The sequence below is a fragment of the Zootoca vivipara genome, chromosome 1 (genome assembly GCF_965207765.1).
Source record: "Zootoca vivipara chromosome 1, rZooViv2.hap1.1, whole genome shotgun sequence".
NCBI classification, from domain to species: Eukaryota; Metazoa; Chordata; class Lepidosauria; order Squamata; family Lacertidae; genus Zootoca; species Zootoca vivipara.
Window position 1 is genome coordinate 50654881 of NC_142582.1, and position 10269 is coordinate 50665149.

At 45.9% G+C, this 10269-nt stretch overlaps 1 protein-coding gene across 3 annotated transcripts in view; it reads right to left on the reverse strand.

Annotated features, from left to right (window-relative positions):
* Window positions 1-8380, reverse strand: part of PTPRN (protein tyrosine phosphatase receptor type N) — a 34541-nt gene extending 26161 nt beyond the window's left edge. Inside the window, exon 1 of one of the 3 annotated variants that reach the window (XR_015946109.1) lies at window positions 8106-8318. Coding sequence is in view for 2 of the 3 variants with exons in the window: in XM_035126833.3 (XP_034982724.2) it covers window positions 8106-8214 (109 nt within the window). In the remaining variant the exon portion in view is untranslated. Of the gene's footprint in view, window positions 1-8105 lie in introns of all 3 variants that reach the window. The other 2 variants (XM_035126833.3, XM_088652906.1) reach the window with 2 other exon arrangements.
* Between the last annotated feature and the right edge of the window lie 1889 nt (window positions 8381-10269).

Consider the following 10269-nt stretch of genomic DNA (forward strand, 5'->3'; position numbering starts at 1 on the left):
TATTCCCCCCAATATTAGGATGGCTTTGCTACAGAGAGTAAAGCTGGAGCACCTCTCTCTCTCATTAGCTGAGTCTTATCACTTATAATAGTAAATAAACAGAGTCAAGGAATCAGGCAAAATATCTGTGCAGCAAAGTTTCAATTAAAAAATCTCAGTTAAAAATATCTGGAAGAACTGTTTCAGAAATTACTAGATATTATGCATGGGTGTTAGGATATACCTTTATGGAGGCAAAACCAACACAAAAAGGGCATGGCTGTCTTTTTTTCCTTTGTTAAGTTTTCAATATTTCCTACTCTTTCCCAACCCCAACCCCCCCCCCCTCAAATGGTGGCACAGCTTTCAAACATTTAGAAAATGACATTTAATAGCAAACAAGAGGGAGATGTAGAATGAAGTATATAAACTAAGAAAGTTCCCTAAGGGTATATTCATATTTTATGGAGCAGATGCCTGCCATGTGTGTGTTTGTGTCTTTCAGCAACTACCATGAATCATGAAGAGCAGACCCATCTCTCTAAAGGCACAGGGACACACAGTATGTGCAACAAGGCTTAAAATGGACATTGCTCCCTCCCAGATATCAATCACCTGTGTGTACACACACACACACACACACACACACACACACACACACACACTTCATCTTATGGCAATCATCAAGGCAAACACTGCTATATAAGCAGTAGACATGATTGCCGTGTAAAATGTGAACATCCCCAGAAGCTTCCACTGATTCTCTGGGAGGAGAAAACACTGTTATACAACGTAGCTCACCCATCCAATATGGATACAGATACTGCTAGCTAGACTATACCAATAATCCTGAGCCTACAATATCTACACAGCCAAGCTAGGCGTGGTATTGGCAACTAATTTAGAACCATCCTTCCTGCCCCTTTGTCCAAGTGTTTATTATCCTCCTTTTTGAACCAAAAGGACAGGGCTTTTCCAGTTATTGCAGCCACAGTTCTGGAGCTCTCTTCCTTGGAAAGCTCACTTAGCTATTTGCTTTTGGTGACTTGTGAATATATCCTTATTTCAGAAGGCATTGAGGGGTGTTTTTTAAGCATGAACAACTGCTGCTTATATTTCTTTTCTTTTCAGTTTTTGGACTGAAGATCTTACTGCTGTTTTTAGTTACAGTTTTATCGTTAGTTTTATGTACATGTGTGTTCTAAAATTTTATGAGCTGCCTTCAGTGATTTGTTAAAGCAGAAGGGCATAATAAAAAAAGTATTTTTTAAATGAATAGAGAAGGAGGCTAACAAGGACAAAATCCAAAGTGGTAATATATTTTTTTTTAAAAAAAACCCCTCAACAATTAAAAGGTCATATACAAGATAATGAAAGAAGTGGCAAAATGAATCGTTCCCTGGGAGGCTAGACAGTTATGTTGAGCGTGTACTGTGCCTCACTAAAGACTCCTTAGTAAGGTTAGTAATAGGAAAAACTAAAAAGTGATGTTAATTGCATGAAGGCACCCAGTGTGTTTTTGCTATATAAAAAGCAGCAGATAGGGAAATTGAGCTACTGGGGGACAGCGAAGGTGAGGAGGCTCATAAGCTCCCACTGGCACCAGTGGATGCTCCCTTGAAATGCAGATAGCAGTTTGAGCAGCATCCAGACCTTGGCAGGGAGATAAGAGAATTAACCCTCCCTAGGCCCTAAATGTTTACCCAGCAGGCTTCACTCAGCTAGCTATTTGTCTAACAAAACCCATGCACATTAACAGCACTCACACAATTAAGGTTGATTCTAGTTTGGCCCTAACAAGTTGGGGGGGGGGGCTGCTTCAGAATTTCCTCCCTCCCTGGAACTGTGTGCACCAATTATAATTTCTTATTGTAAACATTCTTGTGTGGGCTTGCCCTAAAAGATGGGATACAAACAGCTAAAATAAAACAATAAAACAATTGTCCCAGGGGCCCACCTCACAAGTGGAAAGCCCAGGGGTTAACTTATTCCTATTCTTACTAAAAGCTACCCAGAGCGGCTTTGAAAATGACAAGCAGTGCCCCCCGCCGAGATCTTCTATCAGGAGATAATCAGAGAGGCTATGAATCACACAAAGAAGTCTCTGGACCTGTGACGGATTGTTTGGCATTCCTGGTGTTCCAATGCTTCAGAACTACACAGATTAATGCTACGGGTATCAGGACTGGAGAGAAAGCTATGGGGGTCATCTGATTCAAAAGCGTGTAATTATAATTTACACAGATGGGGGACATGGGCATACAATACCCAGCCCTGGCAAATGCTGGGTGCAAGGGACAGCCCATGAAGGCAGGTTGCTAGAAGGCGGTTTCACATCCACAGGGAGAAATGGTCTCAAAAGTAGATACGTAGTTTGTGTCTCTCTCTCTCTCTCTTCTTCATTTATAATGCCATGAAATGTAGAATAAAGCAGTATAGGCTGCAGAGCACCAGAGCACAAAAATAGTAGGTCTCTTTGCCCCTCAGTCACATCCACAATGAATAGCACAGCTGCCCAGCTAGTGAGTCAGAGCAGGCCGCGGCAACACACTTGCGTGGCGCTACCACTGACGTCTTTGTCGGTGTGAGTCAGAGGCCTCCAGAGGAATGGGATTCTGCAGCCAAGCACAGCAAGGATGGCTCTGGCTCTGTCAGCACACCTGTCCTAGGCAAATCCTAGTTACATGTTCAGCAGAGTCCAATATGGACCATTCAAACTGAGATTTAAGCCAAAATGTCAAAAGATGCTGGTTGGGGATAGGTCTCAATCTCTACAGACGGCAGGTGGCAGCTCCTTAGAATCACCACCAAGGTGTTAGGCAGCATTGTTCCCCACAAGGGGGAGGAGGAGCACACACTGTTGGACGAAGCAGAGCTCCTAATTAGGAAAGGAAGTCCCTTCTACAATCCTCTCTCTGCACATCCTTTCCTATTTATCCCAGTAGAACATTATTTATATTAACCAAAGGAGTATGCTGCTCCTGCGTAGCTAACAGGGCTCAAGATCAGGGTAGTTCAAAAAGACAATGACAGGTTTTCCAAGCCCCTACAACGAAGCAATTTCCAAGTTTCATGGTTTCACCTTAATACCCCTCATTGGTCCAAGCCTTTTCATCTGCTGCAGTGCAACCCACTCTTCTTCCTTTTGAGATCCTACGCACAAATGAAATGCCAGGGGAAATACCAGCATGTTTCTTGGCATTTCCAAATGTCCACAGAGAATATCTCTGACTACATGGGACCATGTTCGGGTCTCCAATCAAGAAGAGCTGTGCATTTCAAACCCCACATACAACTGGGCCGGGTTGGGTGGGGGGGGGCTATTTTTCAGCTAGTGGCTCTTCCACAATACCAATATTTTTGGGTTGTTTTTTTAACATAACAATTGGCATCTTGGATTAATTTGGCTGGCCTTGCAACTAATTGCCCCATGATATTTTTGAAAGGAAGAAATGGGCTAATAGCTTTAGAAAATAGTCGCTTGTCATGTTGGGTGGGGTGGGGAAGATGGAGAGGAAGAGCAGCCTGGTTTGTTCCAATAATCAAGGAGCTAAAAACTTTCTCCATTTGCATTGAGAGAGATCCCAAGATAGACTGCTTGATCATTATTTCCCCAGTTCTGAAATCCATAGACATAGAGAAGAACTCTCGAAATAGTTGAAGACAGGAAGTTCCATTTGTGGTGCAGCCAGAGTTGGTATGGTGCAAGCACTGTGTTTAAAATGCTCCTGGCCTTCCTCAATGCTTGGAGTCTTCAGGAAGCCACAGACCAAAATATTTATACATTGCAAGGCTGTTCTCAAGCCATGAACTGCTGCCTCATTCCTGAACTGTAGCCTGAGTATTCCCTATGAATGCATGCAAGCCAGGACAGTAAAAAGCCTGATTTAGTCTTTCTGTGGGTCTCCTAGTATCATACAGCCAGATTTCTTACCCAAACCCTCACACTCCAAACAGATTGAGAAGACTTTGAAGTATTTTTAAAGCCCAGCTTTTCCGCTTGACACACATAGAAGTAAAAGAGCAACAACATGATGGGGGATATAGGGCACTCCAGAACCTGACTGAAAAACAAGTTTATAGCAAACCCACAATATACACATTGTGTACACCCAATATGTATGCCCAACATGCAGAGTTATTTTTAAAGTGTATTTCATTAAACCTTGATATATTTTTAATGCTACATTAAAAATACATTCTCTCTCTCTCTCACTCACACACACATGCATACAGAGAGAGATTAATATCACTGCAGATGTTGTACTGGCAATAGGATTTGGCTTCTAGTCAAAATGTGGAAGGCCGTGAGAAACTTGCTGTTTACAAATGCTTGCTCAAGCTGCAATTGCCTTCCCCCTGTAAACAGTACTTGGTGTTCAATTCCTAGCAGCTAATAAAGAACAGGGAAACAATTCTGCCACATTAGGATTCTCAAAGGGCAAGAAATGGGTTTTAGAAAGTGAATGAGGGAGAAATAGGCTCATGAGCAATATTTTGATTTTTGACCAGGGAAGAGTTATTTGGCTTCTGCAGAGTTTCTTTAGTATGTAGATGGACACAAAATGTGCAGCTGGAAAGCTAAGGGGAAAACTAGACACACTAGGTGTTGTGTGTTATTCAGGCACTTAAATAACAGGCAATGTCAGGGACAGCATGTACACAAACGATATAAGGGCAGAATATGCTCAGTTTTCATTTCTGAGCTGCCCAAACCTCATTAAAATGCCTTCACAGTTTGGTCACAACCTCCTGTACTTCAGATCCATTTTCAGGCAGGTAATGTTGCATAAGTTTTCCTTTTCCACAGACAGACAGGTCTTTCTTTTATTTCTGAGCATAATGTTTGCACTCAAAACCATCTCCCCATCTGAACTATGGAGTCTGGTAGAGAGTATGCTGGCAAGGATCAAAGAGATGTTCTTGCAAATTGGTGACCAAACAAATAATTTTACCTTTCTATATTTTGGTCTCACTCTTGTGCAGCCACAGCTCAGTGCCTCTACAATCATTTTCTTCTCCGCAGTTACTGCACAATTTTGCAAGTAGGGCGACAGAATGTCAAATCTAACCTGGAAAGCACTCTTTACCATATACGCCAGTGCTTAATGGAGTCTGAGTTACATAAAACAGGTGCTATTGTTTTGCTGTGTGAATAAACAAGGCTGTCTAAGTTTACAAATAACAACTTGCCACTATATTTAGTAAGTTGGTTGTCTATAGACCTGTTATGTGACAAGAAGAACCTTTCCACTTCCCCTCCTCTTCCCTAGATTTCAGATGATGTGCAAAAGTGTGGAAAGATTTTCCTCAACAGTTGTCAGAACAATATAGGTGGGCAGCTTGCCATTTGGTTACATGCACATCATGGTAGCTAACCACTGGGTAACTGGTTATCAGTAGCCACCCTTTTTTCATTATTTCAGGAGTGAAGAATCTCTGGTCTTCCAGCTGTTGTTAGACTCCAACTCCCATTAGCCCCAGCTAGCATGGCCAATGGTCAAGGATGATGGGATTTGTAGTCCAACAGTATCCAAAGGGCTACCAGTGCTATATGAGTTGTGCAAATAAGTTCAGAAGAATAGGAAATGCTTCTGCCATCTTCACCCACGGCAATATGAATGCTGACATGTGGTTTTTTGGCAGGAAAGAAAGGTACAGATCTACCATACTCTGACACATTACTGTAGGTTGCCAAAAACCATCCTATTCATTGACACTGATCTAGACTTCTAACATGTTGTAGGAGGTAGAGGGAGTAGGACTTTGGTTGAACAACAAACATCAAGCCCAATATTTTTGCCTTCAAGCCTTCTATGTCTATAAATGCACCAGGCAGAATTTTCTAAATGTGGTGGAAATCTCTTAATTTTACCCCCATATTAACCCATGCTCATTACCGTTCAGCCCAGTCTCAGACAGCTTTACCAGCATCCCCACAGGTCAAGGGAAAGCACAGGTCAAGTTTTAAATACAAAAAGCCAGCAAAGCACCCACACGCAGATTAGCATCATGCCCTGGGGCTAGTGATAAGGCCTATCCAACCCTTCCCTTAAATGAGCCAGTTCAGCCCTTTGATTTTATACCATCTGGCCTCCCTGTTGTGCACACAAGCTGGCCACAACTCAAGCCTCCATGCCACCACAAGTGTCATTCGTGGTTCCTGTGCATTAAAGGCGCATGGCCCAAGCAATGCACTCATATTCCATGGTCATCACTGGGTAAGACGGAGGGATTTTTCCCCCCATTCCAGCATTCCCACCTCCCACCACACAGTCTCTAATGCACCCTCACTGCCAAGCAGGACAGGAAACTGGTCAGCAAAGAAGTCCATCCTCAGCACCTAACCTATATTTGGTGAAAAGCTTCCAGTAATCATTCTATATCAAAATTCATCAACAAGGCAGATCAATTCATTCACTTCCCTCCTTGAACATGGAATAAAGATTTTGCAGCAACCTACATTAACAGTTTTCCCCAAAACTGACAAGCAACAACCTTGCCCTCTTGAATGCCCCCCACCCAAGAGCGGCATCTAATAAAAGACAGCCTGCAAAGGAGGGTGGTCCAAGAGCAAACATCCAAGAGATTCATGAACCTTCACATTTGTTCAGTGCATGGCTGAGTAGCGGTTTTAGTGGAAGGGGTTGCTGTACATCCAACCTATTCAGCCAAGTGCTACTGAAGCACTGAACCAAGATGCAGATTTGCCCAAATTTGAGAGCTGCAAGGAAAAAGGAACATTGACCTTCCTGCGCCATTTCCTGATGCAACCCCATTAAAAAGAAAAAGTGACCTATGGATTCATTTTGCAAATAAGGAACTGCCAAGAAGGAGGAAGCCGAAATCAATAACCAGGCCCAGAGAGGGTACCAAGCTAAGCTTATTCCTCTGCACTTTTATAGCACTTGATGGAGAGAGCTCTGCTGTTTCCCAGAAGGAATCCCTCTCAGCATCCCAGCTTTCTTCAGCCAGTGAGAGGAAGGAAGGAGGTTTCTAAAGGAGCACAGTGGATGTTTGCAACAGGCAGCTGGGTCAGGCTGGAAAAGGGGGGGTGAAGAGAAAGGCCCAGTGAGAGAGAATGACGTCAGTGACTGAATTGAGGAGGAAAACACGAAGGTGGGGGGGGGAGAAGAGGTCCACTCTGGAGCTGAACAGAGAAAGGGGAGGCAAAGCCAGCCAAGGCTGACAACGCTGTGACGTGCACATGACAGGCTACCACGCAAAATGGTGACAATCTCCCTTTGGCGGGGGCTGAACCCGCACCAGGGAAAAGGAGGAAAACATCCCATGGGAGAGTGGGGCGCGTGTGGGTAGAAAACTACATCGACAGCTGTGCAAGGAAAAGGGGGCAACGGGGGCCGGTGGAGGGAGGGGAAAACCAGCACCAACACCCAGCCAGGACCCTAAAGCCCGAGGGAAAATTCTGGAGGATTCAGAGGCGAAGCAAAAGGGGGAAAGCGGGTGGGGAGACAGCATTAGGCTCTCAGCCCGTGGTGGTGGTGGTGGGGAGATGCTCCACTCCATGTTTCCAGCAGAACTGATGCAGACGTGTTACATGGGCTGTTTAAATGAAAAAACAACCACCAAGGGATCCCCACTTGTCACCGCCTCCCACTGGGAAAGAGCAACCTGCGGGAAGTGTTAGAGCGAAGGGGCCGGCATCTTCCTTCGTTTCCACCACCTTTCCATCTCCAATAGCGACCTCCCCCTCCCCAAACCCCCACCATATTTAATAGTCGAAACCCAACCCTCATCCAAGGATACTTTTCCAATCCTCAGGGCGGAAAGAAATACAGATTTATTGGGGGGGGGGGAGAGACACCAGGGCTAGGGAGCTCCAGCGTGCACGAAAAACAGGAAGCGGAGCTCCGGGCTGCCATATGGAAGCGAAGGGGCTGCCCCTAATCTCTGCCAGCCGGGAAGGAATGGGCTCCTTGGCTCCTCCAAGACGCCCCCCCCCCGGTTTACCCCGCCCACTCCAGCTCCGAGCATCCCAAGCGAAGAAGCCTTCCCCTTCTCTCTCCAGCGTTCAGAGTCCTACCCTTCTGGTCACCCTCCCTCATTCCCGCCCGCTTGCATCCTCCTCCTCCTCCTCCTCGCCACCCCCAAGTGATCCATCTCACCGTGCAGCACTTGCAGCGGGCGATCCGCGGCAGCGCCGGCCCCGAGGAACGGCAGCAGCGAGAGGATGAAGCAGCCGAGTGCCCGGAGCAGGCTCCGCCACCGCCCCATGCCTGCCGGTGCCCCCGCGCTCACAGCCCAGGCAGCCGCCGCCTCCACGGCCGCTGCACCATCCTTAACCCGGCAATCAGCGCCCCCTCCAGGCCTAGACAAGGACGCGCACCTCCAACCAGCCAATCTCAATGAGCATGCAAAGCACACTCTAGGGCCCCAGTGACCTATCGCAACGCAGGGAAAGGACACGCCTCCATAGGGAAAGCCAATAATTAAAAAGCCATGGCCACACCCTGCTTGGGGGAAAAAAGTTACGCCTCCTTATTACACGAGAGGCCACACCCATCTCGCCTCGTATTATACCGGTACTCGCCGCATTCTCAAATCTGTGTTCCGCCTCCGACTTCGCCAGGCGAGGCTGGCGCACACCCCTCGCTGTTGATGCATTAAGTTACACCAATCGCTTCGTTAGCGGAGGCTGTTGAATTACATCTCCTGCAGGCAGGCGCAGCCACAGTCTGGGGTTTGGCCACATTCCACTGAAATCTCCACCACGATCCCCCCAAAGAGCGCAGCAACCCAAAATAGCTCTGTGTGACATGCTCGGTTATAAATCAACAGTGCCTCTTTTTCTACCTGAATGGGGAAGGGAGGCTAGGAAAACTGAATCATGGGGGGTTTCATATATGTCCTATTTTTCCTATAGGTCCAAAGCTCCCGCTCTTCGCTCAAAAGGAATGATACAGGGGACTCCGCAAGGCAGCATTATGTCATTGCACTCTCACGTGATCCAGAGACTTCTGCATATATCCTTGATGATTCCTGCCAGATGGATTGTGCAGAATCGACCCTCACCCTCTCCGTTGGTGGGTGTAAAGCAGATCTCTATATGATTTGCAAGCCAGCAAGGAGGTCTGGCTCCCAACTACTTAACAATAGCAGCTCAGGGCAACGAATGTGATTGTGAGAGTGAGTGTGTGTGTGCGTGCGCATGCAGGTGCATTTGCGCTGTTCCAGCAAGACTCTTCTTAATATGCTCTCTGGGTTCTATAGGCCTGCACAATCAAAGTAAACACATTTTTCCTAAAAATGGCCAGTAGTAAAATGGCTTTATAGACCTATTTGCTGTTTTCAGAAGGAATGCCACCAACAAGAGTGAGCGGCTCCCTCACCTTCCTAATAAAAAAGTGACCTATGGATTCATTTTGCAAAAAAGTATCCTAAAAGACTGTACCAGAAACAAGAGCACTTCTCAAAAACAGAGCATGTGCACTAGATTAAAGGCTAGTCATCACTCTCCTCGCCAGAGTTCCAATAAAACAGGAAAGGCCCAATGCTCTCACTAGAGGGGCCAAGCCAGAACAGCCGCCATTGTGTTGAAAAGCCAATGTTAAGTGCTCCTGCCAGCTTTCAACGCCGAACAGCTTTAACCCAAAAGATGCAAGTTTATGCTCTTGTGACAAAATAACCTTAAGCAAATTCACACGGTTCTGCCATATTTTTTTGACATTCCACAACTGCAACTTTCATAGGTTAATTTACTGGTTAAGGGGCAGCAGGAAGAGGGAAATGCTATTTGCTCATTTCAGCTGGTACCACCTCACATGCTGCAGGAATAAAGTTGTTTACTTTTTCAAACTCCCTGCGTCTTTCTTAGAACTAGAAACTTACCTAACTTGCTAGGGGGTCACAGCAGCATACAACAAGGCTGCCTCTTTTTTTGTTTCCCTACAATTTTGTTATAGTAGTTGGAAGACCATGTTTCACCATCAACTGAACTATATAGCAGGCAAGAGATTGCTTGTGTGCAATCTAGGAAACGGGGATATGGAAATAGAAGTTAGGGGCACAAGTAAAAAGCATGACATTTTTGCAAATGGAAATGTTTGATTTTGCCTTGGAAGACATTATGTCAACCGTTTGGGTCAGAGGATCAGACAAGGGACCCAATTCTTGCCCAGGGGCTCCCACCCTTGGCTTTTGCCACTGGAAAAAGATGCCTTCCACGTAGAGCAGTGATAGGCAAGAACCTCAGATTTGGGGGCTGAATGCAGCCCTCCAAGCCTCTTTACCTGGCCCTCCTGATCCCTCCATGGCTCTGCTCTTCCCTGG